This window comes from Corylus avellana, chromosome ca7 (genome assembly GCF_901000735.1).
Source record: "Corylus avellana chromosome ca7, CavTom2PMs-1.0".
In the NCBI taxonomy this organism is placed as follows: domain Eukaryota; kingdom Viridiplantae; phylum Streptophyta; class Magnoliopsida; order Fagales; family Betulaceae; genus Corylus; species Corylus avellana.
The window spans coordinates 10,310,027-10,331,246 of NC_081547.1; the positions used below are offsets into that span (position 1 = coordinate 10,310,027).

Sequence of the window (21,220 nt, forward strand, 5' to 3'; positions counted from 1 at the left end):
CGACAATCACATTGTGTGTAAAGATTTAGAAAAAATATTAGTCATATTTGTGCTATCACTTTAACCATGTTGTGGCCATGACGATCAAGGATGTCATGGGTTTAAGGGAGCGGAATTCTAACACCCCGATCTCATAGCCAGGGCCGGCTAGACCACTAGGCGAGTGAGGCGCTCGCCTAGGGCCTCCGGATTAATAGGGCCAAAAAAAAAAAAAAAGTTTTTTGCCCAAATTTTTTTTTATATATATATATAATTTAAGGCCCTTTTTTTTATTTTTTTATTTTTAATTAGGCCTATTTTTTTTTTTTTCATAAAAACTTAAAGCCCCAATATAATAAACCCATGGTAAAATAAGACCAATTAACCCAGAAAAACAAATATCTTTATACTTAAAAAGAGCCTATCTACCTATGCATCCGAAATTAATTATTTGATATTGAAATATCATTTTAACCTTACCTAACCACTCACTTTCTTTCATTTATTTTTCTCTCTCTTTTCTTCTCCACTGCCGACAGCCTCCTCTCTTATCTTTTTTTTTTTTTTTTTTCTCTTTCCTTAGTTTCACTCAATACAGAATGTGATGGAGAGAGATGAAGAGAGAGAGAGAGAAACATGTGTATCAATAAGGTAAGGATTCATAAAAAAAAAAAAGATTTATTTTATTTTTATTTATTTATTTTTTTGTAATGTTTATTTCTGTGCTTGATTTTTCTTGTGGGTTTTGTATGAGTTTTTATCAATTTTTTTGGTGGGTTTTGTTTGAAACAGGTGTATCAAAGAGGTAAGGATTCATAAAAAAGAAATTGATTTTTTTATTGTTGTGTTTATTTTTGTAAGGATTAATAAAAATGAGAACTCTAAATATAATAATAATATTAAAATAAATATTATTTAATTAATATATAAATATTAAAAAAAAAAAGGCCCCAAAAAACATTGAGCCGGCCCTACTCATAGCATGGGAAGATGGGTAGTCCACGTAGAGTGAATAATTTATAAAAACATTCATAAAGAATAAGTCTCACATCGCTTATTTATTATGTAAAATTGAGTTTTATAATTGACTCTAAAGAAGCTCTAATATAGTAGATGTGACTAGCGTTTTTTTTAAAATGTCAAATAGTATTGCTCGATCGATAATGGAACTTTCAAGTCAAATTTGAGTGTATATGTAAACATTGTTTGGCAAAAAATACTCGATTTGATTGATTTTCTAGATAGTAAGTTCTTAGTAGGAAATGAAAGATGAGACACGTGTGCAGTTCATGATAAAAGAGAGGCATATAGATATAGGGATAGTTGTGGGGGGAATGAATATAATAATGATGGAGGATTTTCTTGAGTTTGAAGGGAAGAGGGAGGGAAAGATGAGAGAATTAGGTAGCGTAGAAGTTGATCAGTTTGTTCACACGCACGCACGTTGCTTTTAGAGGCCTTTTGCTTTTGCTTAGTTAATTAGTTTTATATTAATTCCCATCAATTCAATTAATCTCTTCTTCCATTACACACATTCTCTTGTACTAATCCTCCATACCTTTAATCTTAAATAAATCACTTGTGCTTTCTTCTTTTCTTTTAGTCTTTCACATCTCTCTTTTATCTCTCTCTCATTCTCTCTCAAAAGTTTGGGAGCCACGAGTGCAATCATTGTGCAAATAAGCACCACAAACTCTCTCTCTCTCTCAAAGAAAAAGAGAGTAAATGCGAAAGATTTGCCAAGTGATGGGAAGTGATGAGGGAGGGGCACATTTTGATTAATTATTTTGTTTCCTCATAAATTGTTACTCCATATCATCAACCTCTGCACAAATCATGATTATAACCATTTTGTGGGACGTTCTAAAACATATATCACACCAACCGGAAGATATATTATAGTTGACTTCTTTCCCTAACCCATATATATATATATATACATATATGGGTTAGGGAAAGAAGTCAATGCGGCTGTCAAATTGAGGCAGCCAAGCGTCGTCCAACGCGTGGCTGTCTCTAAAAAAAATAATAATAATAATAAAAAAAAAGGGAAATGAAAATTTTGTTTTGTTTTGTTTTGTTTTTTTGTTAGCTAAATTTCCATGAGCTAATATTTGGGTTCTAATGCCTCAAAATTCATTTTTGGATTCAAAACTAAAACCTAAGAGGGGAAGGTTAACCCTTTAAGGATTGTATCTAAAGGGATTCGGTCATCCTAAATTTGGTGCTAATGTCTTAAATTCGGTCATCCATAATCCCTCTTGTAACCTTTTTCCTCTTCAATTAAAAAAGAAAAAAAGAAAAAAAATCTCACTTGCCAGACGCTTGGCTGACTCTTGGCAGCTGAAAATCTCTACTATATATATATATATATATATATATATATATAAAAAATTATTTAATCAATATTTTAACACTTTATTTTCAGTTAATAGGTGAAGCTTAAGCTAATAATAAAGAATAATTTTATAATTTAATCAATTAATATTTTAAGTGTGTACTCAAAATTCCCTTTAATAGGAGAGAGTCATGAGACCCAATACTTGAAATATTTAACTGAAATGGAGACAAGGTTCAAATTTATGACCTCTGAGTCGAATATCATGTTAAATTACCACTTATTACAAAAAACTTAAACTAATAAGAAAAGATAAAACGTTAGTGAAAAAGTGATAAACTTCTAGGAACAGTAATTAGGCAGTACTAAGGAAGTGACATCAAAGTTAATTTTGCGGAAATCTAAAGATTATGATCACTAGAGAAGCCACCTAATTACCTTGTCGACACAATTAATGATAATCAAATTGTGAAACAATGCCCACCGTTAAAGGTTAAAACTATGGAAGTAATAATTTAAAGTAAAGGTAAAAAAACAAAAAAACGGATTATAAAAATTGGAGAGGCAAATGTTTTCCAGATAATTTCATTATTATGTCGTTAATTATATGCTGTTGAAGGAGTGGAACTGTTGTATAGAATATATACTAAAATCTAAGCTGTGTTTGGCAAATCGACTGCATCATTATATTCCTTATTTGCCGTTAATGATCATAGGCTCATGGTAAAAGGATTTGTCGACCATATTTGTTTTTGACTGTTTTCATTGAATTCACATCATACTAATTAATTATAAGGGTGCGTTTGTTTTTATGGACAAAAAGTGTGATTTTAAACCAAATTACAAAAAAATAATTGTTTGAGATTATATTTTTAAAAAATTGCAATTGCAGGTAAAGATGTGCTTTTTTGAAAATGTACAATTTTTAAGGCTAAACTGCTATTTAAAGGGCAAACCGCAATTTTGCCAAATGTTTAACTGTGTTTTTAAAAATCATATTTTCAAATTGCACATTTTAAAATCGTTATTTTGAAATTGCAAACTCAAATGGACTCTAAGCGTATTTTTCATAGCCTCAAAAACCTCCATGTTGACTAGATTTAAAAAATAAACATAGAATTTAGTGATTTTAACACAAAAGGGCATCACCCTTTTATCTCCTTAGAGCATTTACAATAAAAGATCCAAATGTTACTTTTATCTAAAATTGATAATCAAATTTGTTAAAAATTCCCTACATTGGATTAGCAAAAAACAAATGCAAAACAAATATTTGATTGGAAGAGCCAAAAAAAAAAGAAAAAAAAGAAGCTAAATGGAGGAGCACTTTTCAAGGGAGCTATTTTATTTTCTATTTTTCTCAATAACTTTTCCCAAAACACCTTTTCCCAATAAAGAGTAAAAATGAAATAGATAAAAATGGATCTGGCTTACATGCTGTTATTTTAATAACAACATGTATTATATAGTTTAATCAATAGTCAAGATTAAATCTCAAAGTTGATTTAATTTTAAAAGTTTTTAATAAGAGAGAAATTTTGAGAGACTCAATCTTGACCATTGATTAAAATACAACATATATGCTGTTATTAAACTAACAACATGTAAGCCGGATCTGATAAAAATATAGCTAATCGGATGTAGAGAGCCTTTAAAAATTTATTAGCCAAACTAGATAAAGTGAGTTTTAAGAAGCCATTTTGTATAAAAATTTGGCTTCCCCATTATAAATGATGTTAGGCATTCATAGAGGCCAAAGTTTATATAATGAGAGCCGCATTAGTTGACTGTACAAGCTGGCAAACACAACTTGGGGCTTGGCATATTGCAATAATAATACTTGATAATACACTTCACACCATGCTACAAAGTTATAGAAGTGCCTTACTTTTCAAAAAGAAAAGTATATATTAAGAGAGAATATTATTGTACGCTTTAAATATGTTATTTTACTTGGTGATCACCATGATCTAGAGAATGACTAAAACTAATTATATTAAGCCAGATACACCATATAGAACCTAGCTAGCTCAAGATATATATACTATGTTAACCACATCTTCTAGATTATCATACATGCTCATGCTAACCAAATGCAGAAATGACAAAGTGTGGCGTGGTGGGTTTGCAATGACAAACAAAATGAGAATTATAACTCTTTTCAAAAATCAAGAATTAATCAAGGATTCGAGGCAAACATAAGAGAAAACTTAACTATGTATTTCTTATTGATAAACTCGTTTGAATGGGATCGCAAAAAACTCATGAAAACAAAAAACTTCATCACTTGTTCGAACGAGCAAGTGAGCTCGTTCGAGCTTGGTTAAGGTTTCATCGCATTCTCACTCGAAATCTCAATTCATGTAGCAATTTGTTCGAACCTGAAAAACTAATAAGACTCCAAAACACACTCAATCAGGAATTAATAGAGAGTTCAACAAATATATGCGGAATGTAAAATCAATCAATCATGAACACAGGGATTTCTTTACGAAGAGAAAATCATTTGGAGAACTTAGTAAAATGTAAAACATTTTCGGGGCAGTCAAACCCAGAAAATCGCTTCATAGTAGAATAATGATAAATTACACAATGTCAAAGACTTACAAAACTTTTGTAATTGACACTTCTGTGTACTAGATAAGTGACCCACGTATCCACTACCGCAATAGTTCTCCCAGAACCTCTTGTCTGTTCCTTTTATGTGATCTCTCTTCACTGAAACTCTGATTAACTTCAATTGCTTCATCACCGAGGACGATCAAACATTCCTTACTCTAAGAGAGAGAATTAATGCTCTATAACAAAGACTCTCTTAGCTTAAATCTCCCGAATTCTAAATGTAGAATTTGTTCCTATACAGATATGTATAGTTCTATATAAACAACTACATACCCCTAGTCTAATGTAATACACACTTTGTTCAAAATAGACTAAGTTTACATGAGGCGTCCGGACGGTGTATAGACTTGTCCGGACGGAACCAAGTTAAAAACATTGAATCCCAGTTCTGTGGCACGGCGCGTCTGGACGCCTTGCAGACGAGGCTCTTGTCCGGACGACATTGCAAACGAGGCTTTAGACAGAGGTTTTTGGGATTCAGAGTCAGCCTTCTCATCCGAATGGTTGAAGACGAAGTTGTAGACGAGTCTCTCACTACACACTTAAATTGAACATGTTAACCACAAGTATTTTGTTCACACGAATTCAGTCAAGACAAAATGAAACTAACAGAACCTAACTTAAGACAAGGCTTCTAACGAGTGCTTATGTAAAGACCTCGTTCGAAACTTTAAAAAACTCGTTTGATAACTATGCAACTTCAAACTAGTAATATTGTCCAGATTTCCGGTCTTCACTTTAAAGCTCATTTTAATAGAGTAATTGTTGGAATTAGCAAAAAGTCAGAAAATATAACTATGTAGGTCTTTGAATCAAATTTCCAATGGCATTAAGTTTGTCTATATTCAATGTCAGAAACTCGAGATATTATCTTCTATCAAGGCCAGTTTCATTGAGCATCAAGAAATTACAGGCGAAAAAAACAAAAAAAAAAGAGGAAGGGAAGAACAGAGAGAGAGAATAAACAAAGAAACCATGGGGACCAGACAACTATAGGTTGTGATGTTGTAGGATCACCATCTTCAGTACATACGATCCCACACATGAATAACTTTCTTCAGCTTTTGTTTTTGGAAGAAAAGTAAGGATCTAATGTCACTTCATGTGTAGGAGAGAAAAGAGGTTAAAAAATTTCTATTAAATAATGTGGGGGTAAAAAAAAAAAAAAAAAGAAAAAAAAACAGTTTAATAATTGTCATATATATATATAGCACGTCATCATTGCCACCCTGGCAGTAGTTCCGGTTTGGAGTTTATATCCACGCGCTCTCATCACTCATCACTCCTCAATCCTCATAACCACAAAATCATCTCCCGCTAATGCAATTAATCGGCGTTTAATCCACAGATTCCGTTAACACCAGATTCTTAATATAAGACCGTCTAACAGAAACAAACACCCAGAACCTCTCTCTCTCTCTCTCAATCATCTTCTACAATCGGCGTGGCTTTTTGCTTTCATTGCTCTCTTTCTATCTTTCTCTCTCTCTCTCTGTCAAAGACATCAAGCACCCATCAATGCCCATGCTTGCTTTCTCTCCTCCTCATTTGCCCCCTCTGACACTGTGAAGGAGCAAACAGAAAAACAGAGAGAAACAGAGAAAGAGAAAAGATCTCCCCCTGTCTTTCAAATGTCTTACTTCTTTCACATACAGTCAATCATGGTTGCCTCCATTAACGCATCTCTCTCTCTGGAGCAGGCGACAAATAGAAATAATTGATATCTTTTTTCCTGTTTCCTCGACCCCTCCAGTGCCCTCTCTGCCATTTGTATATATAAAAGAAGGGAAGGCATATGGATAGGTGGGATAAACCGGCGCGGGAAGATCGGCACGGGCGCCGGAGAGAGAACCCGTCTTTCTCTTCCACTCTTCTCGACGCTATTTACCGGTCCATCGACGAAGGCCACGGCGAGGAAAGAGAAGAGGAGCTTGTGCTCTACAGAGAAAGTAGCGTGAGGAAGAAACAGAGCAGCGGCCTAAAGGAGCAAGAGGAGGAAATGGCGAGCTTCCGGCGAGCGTGCATGATCGAGAAGTGGATGGACAAGAAAGTGAACGACAAGGTCGTAGTCCGGCGGAGCTCCGCGGCTGATTTCGATAGAAAATCGCGAAACGACCGCGGTTTTGATCATCTGTTGCAGAAATATTCGAGCTCGAGCTCGTCGGAGTCGAGTTCCGGAGGTGGGTTCTCGTCGTCCGAGTCGTCTGAATCTGTTTACACGTTGAAATCAAGGTCTTCGTGTTACGGTATGCAGCGGCCGAAGCCTATTCGGACCAGCTTTTCTGGCCAGAATCCTCAACCGGAGAAGCCAAAGCACGAGAACAGTTTCGTGAAGACCAAATCCAGGGCCTTGAAAATCTACGGCGATCTGAAGAAGGTGAAGCAGCCGATATCGCCGGGCGGACGCCTCGCAAGCTTTCTCAACTCCCTTTTCACTGCAGGAAGCCCGAAGAAGGCAAAGACGACGTCGTCGTCGTCGTCGTCCGACGAAACCGGCTCGGAGAGAAAATCCTCCAAGTCAACCGCCACGTCTACATGCACTTCCGCTTCCTCGTTTTCACGGTCTTGTCTGAGCAACACCCCTTCTTCGCGAGGGAAATTCAGCAATGGCGGCGGCGTGAAAAGGTCGGTGAGGTTTTGCCCGCGGGTTAGCGTGATTGTGGACGAGGATTGTCGGCCGAAAGACGCGGAGATAAAATGTTATGTAATGGGAGGGAATTATCGGGTCGACGAAGTTACCAAAGATTTGTTCAGAAATTATCAGAAAGAGATCATCAAGGAAGACTTGGACATGAAAGATGTTCTTGAAGATGAAGATGATGACGATGACGATGACGCAGGCAGTTGTTCAAGCTCCGATCTGTTCGAATTGGATAATCTTTCGGCCGTCGGGATCGAGAGGTACCGCCAAGAATTGCCCGTCTATGAGACCACACACTTCGACACTAATCGAGCCATTGCAAATGGCTTAATTCTGTAATTTCCAAATAACTTGGAAGTTTTCTTTGTTTAGCCTTTTTTTTTTTTTTTCCTTTTTTTTTTTCAATGGTTTTTATTTAGCCTTTTGAATCAATGGTATGGGGGTTTACTTAATTCAGACAATAATATTTATGTTATTGTATCATGGTTTTTTTTTTCTTAACCTCTCTTTCCTTTTTCTTTTTTATTTATTACTATTTAGTCGAAAAATTATCATACAATTGGGATCACCGTCGTCGAAAGAAAAAGAAATGGGAGGCAGCTCTGATAATATTTGAAAGTAAAGGAAAGTGAGGAAGAAGTCATTGAAGATTCAAAGATGGTGTTCACACGAGAGAAGGAAAAAAAAAAGGTAAAGAGGTGAAGTAGATGAGGTTAAAAGCAAAGGCAGATTTTCTACTCTTCCAACCATGTTAGAAAGAGAGAGAGAGAGAGAGAGAGAGAGAGAGAGAGGGAGTGGGGCCTCCTCCCTTTGCTTGAAGATGACACAATCTCTCTCTCTCTCCATACACTACATTTACAAGAGAGGCAGTATTAGTCAAAAAAGTGGTTCCTGATAATCCCATTGGAGGCTTTTAATTTTTAATTATTTTTTAATGCAGAAACCCTCTTTACTAAAATGGATTTTGAGTAAAGTTACTGGCCGGAGAATGATTTATATTATTCTCCAAAATCATTCTCCGGTGGTGGCATTGTTTTACAGGCAGTAAAAGGAGGTGAATTGATGGGTTTTATGGAAAGAGAGGAGGGAGGTAGATGCATGGTCTCAAAAGCTGTGGACACAAGGATCTAATCTTTGATTCTCTTAAGCCTTGATGTCAAAGTTGGTTGGCTTCTTGATATTATAAAAATATTGCTCATTTTTTTTTTGGCTATAAGAGAGATCCGGCAAATGGCTTAAAAAGTGTTTCAAAGATTTCTCTTATTTTCTAAATTGCTGCGCTCAATAATTATGAGCCTCATTTTTTCAAACCATTGGACGAAAATTGGTCAGGCTAAAGACAATTTTTGGAACCCATATTAGTTCTTTCATTGCCTGTCTCATGCATATGAATGAGCAAAGTGATGAGTATAGGTGACATAAAAGGCATCAGTTTTGCAGATGAAAGGTGTTTTTCTTCCATCATTTGGGGTGAGACTAAAACAATCAGATGAAAAGATTCTTATGTCTAGGACTGGGTTTGTGTGAAATTATTTGCTCTACGCTACAAATATAAGTTGGTTGAATATACATGTATGAGTGTAAAATGATTACAAGTTCTTTAGTTCTTTAGTTGGTTAGTAAAAAGAGTAATTCTAAGATGTTGCTTTTTTGAAATGTATTGGTTGAATATAAACGTGTGAGTGTAGAAAGATTGAATTTTACGTTGGAATGATGTTATAAGTGGGTGTAGTTGATTTAACACAGTTAGGCCAAAATTTGTAAGCTTAAACTTTTGGGTTAAGTGATGTTTAAACACATAATATTACGATCTCATTGAAAGACTCCCAATGTGTCAATATGTGAGTATAGACGATGGCTCCTGGAGTAAAGGGAGAATATTCATGGTGCAAGCACAATCAAGAGTTCCTAGAGTAGGAGCAAAGGTGCATGACGTGGTGAAACACACATAAACACAACTGCTTGCGAAGATGACTCATAATAATGATAAAAGGCTTCCACTTGAGAGGGAGTGGTAATGTGGTCATGAACTCACATGTTATAAAAGATTGTCCATGGAGTAAGGAAAAATGTGCATGGACCAGACAAACTCACATAACACACAAGTGATTAGCGAGATGACTGAGATATAAAGCTTCCATTTGAAAGAGATTGTTGACTATACACATGTGGGTGTAAGAAGACTGAGTCCCACATTGGAAATATGTCACGAGTGTGAGTTGGACTCAAACCCATAAGTTTAAACTTTTGGGTTGAGTGATGTCCGACATTCAATATTATGTTTTTATCAAAAAAAAAAAAAAAAAAAAAATTAAAAAAGGGCAAGAAGGGACGAGCAACTATAGCTCCTTAATTAATTGTAAAGCCTAACACAACTCATTTAAAAAGTAAAAAAGACTCGGTGATCAAAGGTGCATATTAGATATATTAGATATATAAGATTGACAATTTTTAATATGGCTTGTGAACTGAATACGAACGGAATACGAAATTAGAGAGTTATGATTGATGAGTTTGACCTGTTCAATTAAATAGGTCAAGTTAGAGTTGACTCTATATATGTAGTAACCATTGGGGGGTTACAATATAGTCTTATACCCATGTATTGATATGACCAAAACCTAACATGCATCATTTATGGCTGATAATTTTTTATATAACCCACAAACCCAACACGAAATTAACGAATTGTAATTAAAAAGTTTGACTCGTTTAATTAAATAATTCAAATTAAAATTAACTTATATAAATTCATACTTAGATACAACCTAAATTCAATATGCGAAAATAAACTACCATCCCTAATATTATAACACACTGTGAAATGATAAGAGACAGTACTTTGACGGTTGCCCTTTCAAGCCAATCTAGTTTCAAAATCATGAGATATTGCAAGATATCATGACAGGTATCGGTAATGAGAAAGAAATTTATATTTTATAATATCATGTAAAAAAATATTTGGGGCAATATATGTTAAAAAAATATCTGCAAAAATATAAAAAAAAAAAAAAAAATCACAAAAGCGTATGAAAATCTTCAGAAAAGGAAAATATTCAAATGTATAGAATAAAAACATATGAGATTTTAATACAAAAAAATATTACTCATACCAGTCATTTGACCCCTCTATTCAGAAATCTAGAAAAATATCAGTCATTTGACCCCTCTATTATCATCCATATTTTATAAATTTAAACCTTATTCAAAATGTCTTCAGATGTTGATACAAACTTAATGTATACAGTATATATAATTCTTTCTTGAAAATCGAGGATACTCAAAAGCTTATATAAACATAGCTAATAATATACTTAAGATATGTGGGATACTTAAATCGTAATATACTATTATCATGTATAGTCGATGTCCACAACGGCCCACTTTATTGACACTGACCCGATGATATCAATTTCTGTCTTGATAGCTCTATTCATCTATCAGTATTCAATTTCTTAATACTATCCTAACACATATTATCAATACATTTTAATCTAGCTTATAGGTCTCTCTTTCTATGACTCGACCATAAAGTCACAACTCCTTTGATCCCATACTGCAATTGATGAGCAACATCCGATCTCATGCTTGACATATATAGTTGCTAGTTCTGATACCAAATGATACAAACTTCAGATAGAATTTACCATTGAAAATTAGCTTGCAATAAGAGAGTACCTGATAACATATACACATAATTAAAATTAACTTTAAGGCATGTAAGATAATTGGGATCGTAACAACATGGACTTCATTTCTACCTTAAAAACACAACAACTTTATGAGGAATCACAAATTTCTTTAAAGCAAAGGAGCGGGACATAAGCAAAATATGCTCTAATCATTTGGCTTCTAACATTTGCTTTTTTAGCCTATACAATCTAGAAATAAGCTTAATGGAAATGATTAGAGAACTCAAATATTTTTTGTTTGTTTTAATTTATCTCTTTAACTTAGCAACTAAAAATATCCCTGTACAATTATTTTCTTGAACAAACATGACTTGTGCAAAAGATTAACTAATTAATGTTGTCGGAAAAATTACTCGGATCAGACAAGTCCAACCTATTTGCATATTATTTGTTGTTTAGTAGACTGTTATATACATTGACATACAACTTGATGATGTGACACTAAAAATTAGTCATCAGATGAAGATTTGTAAAAATAATAATAATAAAATTACGGGCTAATTTTACTATCACACCATCTCAATTATTTGACAGTCATATATATAGCAGCTTGCTAAATAATATTACTTTTGAATTAGTTGTCGTGCTCAGACAACTTTATTATTGTATCTGCTAATAGGCCCTCTAATTGATCTCAACCAGCAATTTTGGTACGAAGTTGTCTAATTAGAGTGGTGGAGAAGATCGAGGACCACTAAATCTTAACAGTCAGATAATGTAATTAAGTTATCATAACTAACAATATTTTTTGGAAGGCAAAACGAAGAAGATAGCTTGAACTGTAGGAAAAGAAAAAGGCTATCCTACGGTCAAAAGTGTTTTATAGGGCTTGAAATGGCTAGATTCGAAGGGACCAGTGATATGCCTTCACCACAAATCATATAAGACGGGAGAAAGTGGTGGTTTATTTGTTAATGCAATTTGCCCATGCGAATGCAAAATTTTTATATATTAATTACTTTTTATAAAGTTTTAAGACAAGATTAATAAACAAATAATCATGTTTTAAGACTTGCTTTGATAATTAAACTAAATATATTTATAGATTAGTATTACGTTTACGGTTGGTGAAGTGGGGAAGTTGACAACAATGATGAGGCTATTTCGACACATAGTGGGCGTTGACTATTCTAATCGGTACCACATAGCCTTAATCATGACCATAATCGTTCCCTTAATCATAACTTCTTCTTCTTCTTTTTTTCCCAACCATTTCTACAAACTCAATTTTGATTTCTTGTTGTGACGGTGTCATTTAGGCTAGCAATCTTTTATACGATTCGTGAATTTGATATAAGTTAAATACAAAATTTGCGGTTAGGATTGAAGGATATAACCCATTTTAATTAAATAGTTTTGATTAGGTTAAATTTATATATAGATACAATTCAGAACCGACACACAATATAAGAATTGACAATTTTTGACAACCCGACATAAATGCAACACAATAGTGGATTAAGTTTGAGATGTTTGACCTGTTTAATTAAATGAGTCAGGTTAGAATTAACAATATAATCTTATACTCATTTCTTGCAAACACAAATTGCCATTATCTCTTATCCGAAACGAGTTGTTATTATCCATATATATGATACGTATTAGTTGGGTGCATGAGACTTGCTTGAGCATGTCACTTAACAACCATGCAGAAGTCACAAACGGATAACAAATTGAGCGAGACAGTAAGTACAATTTATGTGGCTAATAAATCGTGTGACCAATTAGAGTTAGGGTTCCTGTTCTACACCACAAATTGGTTGATTAGTGCCTCCGCCCTGTCCATCTACAAGGGTGCATGCTGGGTCACGTTCATTTCCTGTATTTATCGATAATTTCTCAATATCTTTCATCCAAATTAATTTGTTCTTCTCAATAATTTTCCCAATATTATTAAATGAGCCAAACACACACACACACACACAAAAATTGTGGGTTTCTCTCTAGGCTGTCAAATTTGTTATTTCCTGCAAGATTTTTATGAAATCAATTTCGTTCTAATACTTGTGGTGGATGCCTATATTATACAACACCCAAAGATATAATAATAATAAGTGTCCTACCAACTATAATGTGACTTTTAAAATTATCGTTGAATTTGAGATTATCATTATTGACTTTTAATTTATTGATGATTTTAAAAACTACATCACAGTTGGAAGGACACTAGGAGAACACTAGAAGAACGCCTATTATTTTTTATAAAAAAATATATTCAAGGTTAATGTCTTTAATTATTAGCTGGCAAGATGAGATCTACCAAATGGGCTCAATAATTTTTATTTTTTATTTATTTTTTTGAAATTCAAAACTTGAAGAACTTGGATATATACCATTCATTTGATTTGCATGGAAAGGAGAAAAGAAAAAGAAAGAAAGAAATATTCATGTGTGAGCAAAAAACGAGGGGGATATTAAATGAAGTGGAGGGGGGATGGACCACGGGTGCACTCGCATCCAAGCGTGCCACTGGGAACTGACGCACTCACACACAAACACACACAAGTTAGATTTGGAAGCCAGCCCACTGTGCTGACTTTTTCACACGCACGTGATGGGCTGGGCCAGCGTGTCGCAGAACTGTCGCGCATGCACACGTGTGCTCGTCTCACAGATCCCCGTAGGATCCGCTATCAACAGGAACACACAAAATATTTTGCTTGGGGGACCGCCTCTTTCATTAACTTTGCCCCCATACTGCGTAGCACAAAAATCACCACCACTCGTCCTCTGACACCTGTACCACCCGGCCACGTGTGGGTGGTCAAGCTTGATGCTCTCGCGTGACCATAAAGCCCATGTAGGTTTGATCGGGGTTCGCTTTTTGGGATGGGTATTGTTGGGAAAGAGAAAAATAGGGGGAAGAGAAAGAAAGAAAGAAGGGGGGGGAGACAGGGCAGCTTTAGTAAAAGAAAAGAAGGTTTTGTGTGTAAAAAAGAGAAAGTGATGAGAGAATTTTGGTGATCCCGAGAAGATTGCTCTTATGGTGAAACTGCTTACATTAACGGCAGCTTTTCTTTTCCCCTCTTGTAAAGAAAGAAAGAGGGGGAATCCGGTTGCATGATGAGATGGTGACATTTGATCCTCCATCTCTTTCTTTTTCTGTTTCATAAATGAATCGAGGAGCTTCCTTTTGTATAAATATTCATATCATTAATTATCTATTCCAACTAGTAGCAAAACACTCTACAGGAGATTTAATTGTCTGAATAAGTGATAAACAATTCAAAATTTATTTCGGCTCGATTGTATAATTGTTGTGAATTTCAATTCAGAACATAGGGTTATAATGAAATAGTCTGGAGTGCATTGGAGGATATAGTCAAGTTTGAAGCCACCAGTGTTAAAGTAATGATTAAATGATTAAATTTACTTATTCTTATCAGTTTAAACTTTTGAGATAATTGATAATTTAACATGGTACCAGAGCCAAAGATCATCGGATCGAACCTTGACTCCGTCAATTTACTTTCAATTTTTAATTAAATATTCCACGTGTTGGACCTCATCTATTAAAAGGGAGTTTGAACCCACACGTGAGGAGGGGTATTAAAGTAATGATTAAATAATTAAATTTATCCCTTCCTATTAGCTTAAACTTTTGGAATAATTGGTAATTTAACAACTAGAATTGCAAAGTGCTCAAAATGGTTTTTGATTTACATCATCCATATATATAGAATTGATTGTGTACGTGTGAATGAATGTTTTCCTTTTTCGCTTTCTGATCAGCAATCTATGACGATAAGAATGTGTTCAAATTAATTTAAGATTAATGGATGGCTTATATGTATAATTAATTATTATATATCTAGATATATATAGATGGACAGGGGTCAGTGACAAAAGCCTTTCTTTTTTTTATTTTTATAATGATCTTGTTCTTATCATGCATGTGTCCTTTTTGAGTTGGTTTATTTTAAGATCCTTAATTTGCTAATGTGGACATACAAACTTGCAACGCGCATGCAGTGTAGACACAACTAAGCATATCACCCTTGAATACACTTGATTTTTGTAGGTTCAATGGCTGCCACCACAAACAAAATACTTTCTTCACTTCATCCCTAATCTTCTCAAATGTTCTCTCTCTCTCTCTCTCTCTCTCTCTATCTATCTTTTTAAGTATATGTTATCTCTTTTAACTATGCCTTTTAATAAGCATGATATAGCCGAGGGCAGAACTACATGGTGGCTTGGGGGGCTTGAGCCCTTGGGTACCATGTTTTTTCCAAGTTCTATTTAAAAATAAAATAAAAGCTTTTATAACCCTTTTAAAATTAAATTTTTTTAAGATTTATCCCTCAAACTTTAAATGCTAGTTTTGCTCCTAAATATAACCAAGTTCACCACTTAAACTACTAGATATTTTTTTTTCATTTTTTACCGAAGTAAAAAAAGCAAGCGGGAAAGTCTAGCTATGACAATTTTATTTGGACGTGACCATAATAGTATCTACACGCCAAGAATCGCACATGAGAGGCCTAAACAGTAATACTTATGGGTGCCTAATCAAATTCATTTGAATCATAGCTTAAGAGGACAAAGCATAACCGCCCATAGAAAAATAATGATTGCGTGGATTTATGATATGTGTGGCTTTCCGCTGCGAATATGATGACATTTCATACTGAATTTAGATATATATGCATCTCATCGAATTTCGCTTTCAAGTTCGTACACAACTCGCTTTATCTTTTGAATAGACAAAGAGAAGACTCTACTTTCAAGGATCAGAAAAGGGACGAATTTTATAGGTACAATTTGTTAACATTTCACATGGTATGAGTAGCCTATAGCTCTAGCTACCCAAAAGAAAAGATGCATTAGTGGCCAGGACCAAAGCATCATGAACAAGTCCAGGCCAGAAAAATAAGGCTGGCACTTTCATAAGTTTAACCTATATATATATTGAATTTCTTTTAGCTATGTTTGTTTCTGCTTAGAATACTTTTTTGAATTTTCTTCTTCTTTTAATTTAAAGTGTTTGGCGTGGTGTGAACTATTGGTCAAGCTTCTTGATCAACGGTGTAAAATGATTAATTTTCTTGTCTTACATCCATCAACCATTTTTTGCAACTTTTCCACATACACCGAGATTGTAAATTGTGCAATTGAGCGCATCTTATTCAAAGTTTATTTGCCCAGACAGAAGGGCCCCAAAAGGGCAACTTTATTATTATATACTCTCTTCCTATGCAGCTTTTCTTTATCATTTTTCTCTTTCTCGTAGCTCCTTATATTATATAAAAATAAAAATAAAAAATAAAAAAATTGGCGATTTTTCAAACGCGCCAAACACACCATCTTCATTATTTAGCTTGGTAAATCTTAGGGAAAAACATCACTTTCTTTCTTTCTTTAAGTTGAAGCTTCCATAAAAATGATGGTTGATAAAAGTGGAGTAGAGAGAAGTCTTTTCAGAGAAGTTGAATCAATGAAATACTGCAGGTTTCACGGGGGGGTATTAAAGCATGTAAAAACCCTTTGACTGCAGCCATATATAATCATGCATGCATAGAGAAAGCGATTGCGCAAAGGACTTATTATTAAACCTAGCTTTCAGTGCAGGCCGGGTTGGAAGAGGTCTTGATGAATAATATTTTGTGGCACCAATTATGCACTAGCTAGTCCATCCAGATGATGATCATGCATCATGCATCATGCATGATAATGACTGCAGATTCAGAGTAGCCAGCCACCATGGCCACTAGCTCACATCTTCCTCTCGCCTACCCACCACAGAATTATTCATGTCTTTTCCAGCATCAAAGTTTCAGAAACATTGACCCCAGAGAGAGAGAATTGCTAGCCCTAGTGGTAGTGGGAATTGAGAAAGGCATATTCATTTGCTCCAACGTGAAAAATCTTATGAAATATTGTGGTTAATTGGTAGGTCACCTACAGACGCCTTGTGCTGCTTAATTGTGGGAAAAATATCGCTATCTTTAGGCTACCACCATCGAGTGGTCGGCCTAGCTTCAAAAATAGTGAAGCACACATGCATGTACTCTGGACCTTCTAATTAATATGGTGACTGGAAAATTAAATTGTATAATTTTCGCGGCCGAAATTATTTTTTAAGGAAATGATTTTAGTTGAAAATATTTGTTTTTTAGGTGTTTGATTCGTATTGAAAATGAAAAAATATTTAAATATTTTTCATTCCATTATCCTAACCTATAAATATAAATTCAACTTTTATTTACAACCTAATAAAATTATGTTTAGTTAAAATATGCATGTATTGACCGACTAAGACTTATAATATATTTTTCATATAATTTGAGGAGTTGTAGAGAAAAAGGGCGTATAAGAATAGAATGCATTCAATCAACGGTAGGGTTGAGATCCGATGCAATTGACTATCCAGATTATTTACTATTGGGATAGGGCAATTGTGAGAGGGTCCTGGTCGAGACCCACCTATATAGGCAGGTGGTCGAGTAGTCCAAGACCGGCTCGGGTAGGTATACCTGCATTGAGGTGTGAGAGAGTAGCGAAAAATAATTTATATAAATAAGAAGCGTAAATTAACCATTTTGCGTTTAATGAAGATTTTTTTTTCTTTGGTTAACTGAAAATAATTTCTAATTTTCCAATATTTTATACCAATCCAAACACTATTATAAATTAAAAAAAAAAAAAAAAAAAAAACTTGGCAGTAAAGTGTATACTATTTGGTAATGAATTCACACCATATATATAGTCCAACGCGTGGTGATGCGGTAGGCGCAGATTAATTAAAAGTGGTTGGAAGTGCAGCTGCCATATCAGCTTGATATGGACTGACACAAGTTATAAACGTTGAATGATAGATTGTAATCTTGGAAGATGAAAGCAATTGATTTTGTTCTTCAAACTCGATCATTTTATCATGCTCGTCTTTTTCTTGCTAACTTTATTTATTGAGAGCAAATCTAGACCCTTTGAATGCTGATGGATTAGAAAAAATGAAAAAGCAGATGGCTACGGCCTGAATTTTAGACCACTTGATAACGACAAAATTGAGATTATGCAAAATGTGCATATATATATATATATATATATATATATATATATATATATATATGGGAATGGTTTTACTTGCGGCCATTAGTGCTTTCACTATCAAAGCCCTGTACGTAACAAGTACTGAATATTTCCCAATATATGAAAAATTAGAGAACAGAAAATTTGAACCCAACTCTTTATTTTTGTGTGTTGTAACTGTGTATGAAAATGGTAGATTTATATTTGAATAAGGTCGGTTAGAACAGGAAATACGATCAGAGAATAAAATCAACATATTTCCTTAAGGAAATAAATCATTTAGGCAAATAAGGCGAATAATATCATAATATATTCTAACATCTCCCTTAAAACTTAAGTTGGTTATGTAGATGTCAACTTGATGAATTTGGAAACAAGATCACTGAAACATCCGTGTGGATGTACTTGTTGGAAATAATTTTGGATGGTGCACAAATTCTCATTGATATAAAATAATTACAATATGAATATTAACAATAAAATAAATAAAATACAAGAGATGAAAATAGAATATGGAAAGATCTCACAATGCTATAGAATCACGCAATAGCGTTGTCCTTAAAGGTTGACACGCAACCTCTCAGGATTAGACTATAGCATCTATTTTCGTTAAGGACGCACTTCCAAATAACAAAGAGTAATAGAACAACCCAAATCTTTTCTTGTAGAACAACAAAAACATAATTGAAAACATAGAAGTAATATATATATATCTCAAGTGCTCCTTTTTGTATTTTTTTTTCTCACCTAGCCAAGAAAAGTATGCTTAATATATATATATAAAGGAAGGCGGAAGCTCTCGTTTTTTTGTTCCTAACCAAAGTCTTGAAAGACTTTATGACCAAACGGTCAAAAGGATTGAAGAAAACGGTAAAACCTTGTTAATGAACAATGCCATAAAATCTTGTAAATGGTCAAAACTGTTGAAGAAATAAAAACCCATGGAATTGTTAATGACCAACGGTCATAAACAATAAAACTGAAAATCAATAGATTTGATGACATAGTTAAAAAAAACGTATGAAAAAATAAATGGCCTTTGTCACAAAATTATTTCTAAAAAACCATTAGTATTAAGCAAATAATAAAAGAGCTTAAAAGAAAGAAAAGAAAACAATTGTTTGTAACAGATATATTACAACAGTACTTTGGTGAACACACCAGCCTACTCATTAGCAGATGCAATAGATCAAAGGCAGAGAGTTCCCTGCAAGAGATGTTGAGATGGTTATACTATAATTATTATTTTATCATCATTAATAATTACAAGTAGATCATTTACTAGAATCATTACATTAACTGAAATTATACTATACATATCATTGTTACAAAATATCTAAACTAAATCTTAATACACAAGCATGCCTCAAAATTCTGATCTACAATGTCACCCAAAAGTACTAATTACTATGAGCAACCGACCTGATTTCCCAATAAGTCTTCAAGCTGTCTCGAGGTTAATCTTAAATCCGACATCTAAAGGTAGTTCAACCATAAAACAACATATATATATATATATATATATATATATAAAAGTGTAAGTCGACGGCTTAGTGAATAATAATACACAGTGTACAAATTATCATGTAGTGAACTCAATTATTTAGCAAAAGTTTATAAATCCTAAGCAGTAATATTATAAATGAAGTAATTTGTTGAATAAAAAGAATGTCATGGCAATGCGTTATATATTTACAGTACATAATATTTTAAGTGAGCATGTCATATGTTAAACGAAATGATCTACTTGAGATATTAACCCATTCTCGGCAGGGTTTGCATTGTCCCGAGGGACTTGCAAAACAATACTGGTGCCCCAAATATTGTCGAATATTGTCATATACTAGCAATTCAACTGAGTCCGGCTTTTGGTGGCCTACGCTACTAGCAAAATTGTACTAGTGTTCTCATCCGTACATGGTGCACTTGTTATAAAATAACCATTGAATTAAAGGCTAAACATAAAAGCAAATATCTTTGATCATAGGGCTAACCTATATAAAAGTAAGCACATTTTCATTATCCCGCACTTACTGGTGTGTTTTATTCACTTTGGTCGTGATTTTCCACGGGATAATTCTCTTGACAGTCCACAACATCCCAATTAATATGTGAAATGGTCTATTACCAATCTTAATTTAAAGCTTAAAATACCCAAAGTTGGTGGTAATGGCTCTGATACCAATTGATAGGTACCAAAACTTGGGTTGTGGCGTGAGAGGGGATTTGAGAGCTCCCTTCAGGTAGGAGATACCGCAATTCTTCACTTAGGGTAGAAGAACACTACAAAACTCCACTTATGGTAGGAAAATGCCACAATTTCACTAATTCATCCTCTCTCTTCTTCATTAATAAAATGGTATATAAATAGTACAATTGATAATACGACAATACCAAAAAGATAACATTTCAAATATTCAAATAAACATAATCCTAAATTACTTAATCTTAATATATATTAATCTGATCACAATCAGTTGGAATAGAATTCCATCTCAACTATTAAAACTATCTAACCTTACTCTTATTCCTACCATGCTATAATTCAATATAAAATTTCATCAAAGCATAAAGATCCTAGATCTCCTACTATCTCTGTATCCTATGCATCATAGGTGATTCTAAAATTGATAAAGCATTGGTTAATTTAGGGATGGTGTCAATTTATTACCTTGCTCTATTTATGAATAGTTGGGTATGGGGAGTTCAAACCCACCAAAGTTGTTTTTCAAGTTGTCGACTCATTTGTCTGTATACCGAGATCATGAAAAGTATAAAGTTGATATTTCCCTGTGCATTTCACTGTTTTGGATACACATGCAGCTTGTTGCACAATCTAGCACTGACATTCCTGTTATTTTGAGACAACAATTCTTAACTACTTCTAACACTTTGATTAATTAGAGGAATGGAATC

The 21,220-nt window shown here is 34.0% G+C and overlaps 1 protein-coding gene across 1 annotated transcript; it reads left to right on the plus strand.

The window, feature by feature from the left end:
* The first annotated feature begins 6,261 nt into the window (after nt 1-6,261).
* Nucleotides 6,262-7,986, plus strand: LOC132187028 (protein BIG GRAIN 1-like A). The gene has a single exon (XM_059601180.1). It carries the CDS (start codon nt 6,735-6,737, stop codon nt 7,917-7,919), a length of 1,185 nt encoding a protein of 394 aa, XP_059457163.1. The 5' UTR covers nt 6,262-6,734; the 3' UTR covers nt 7,920-7,986.
* The last annotated feature ends 13,234 nt before the right edge of the window (nt 7,987-21,220 follow it).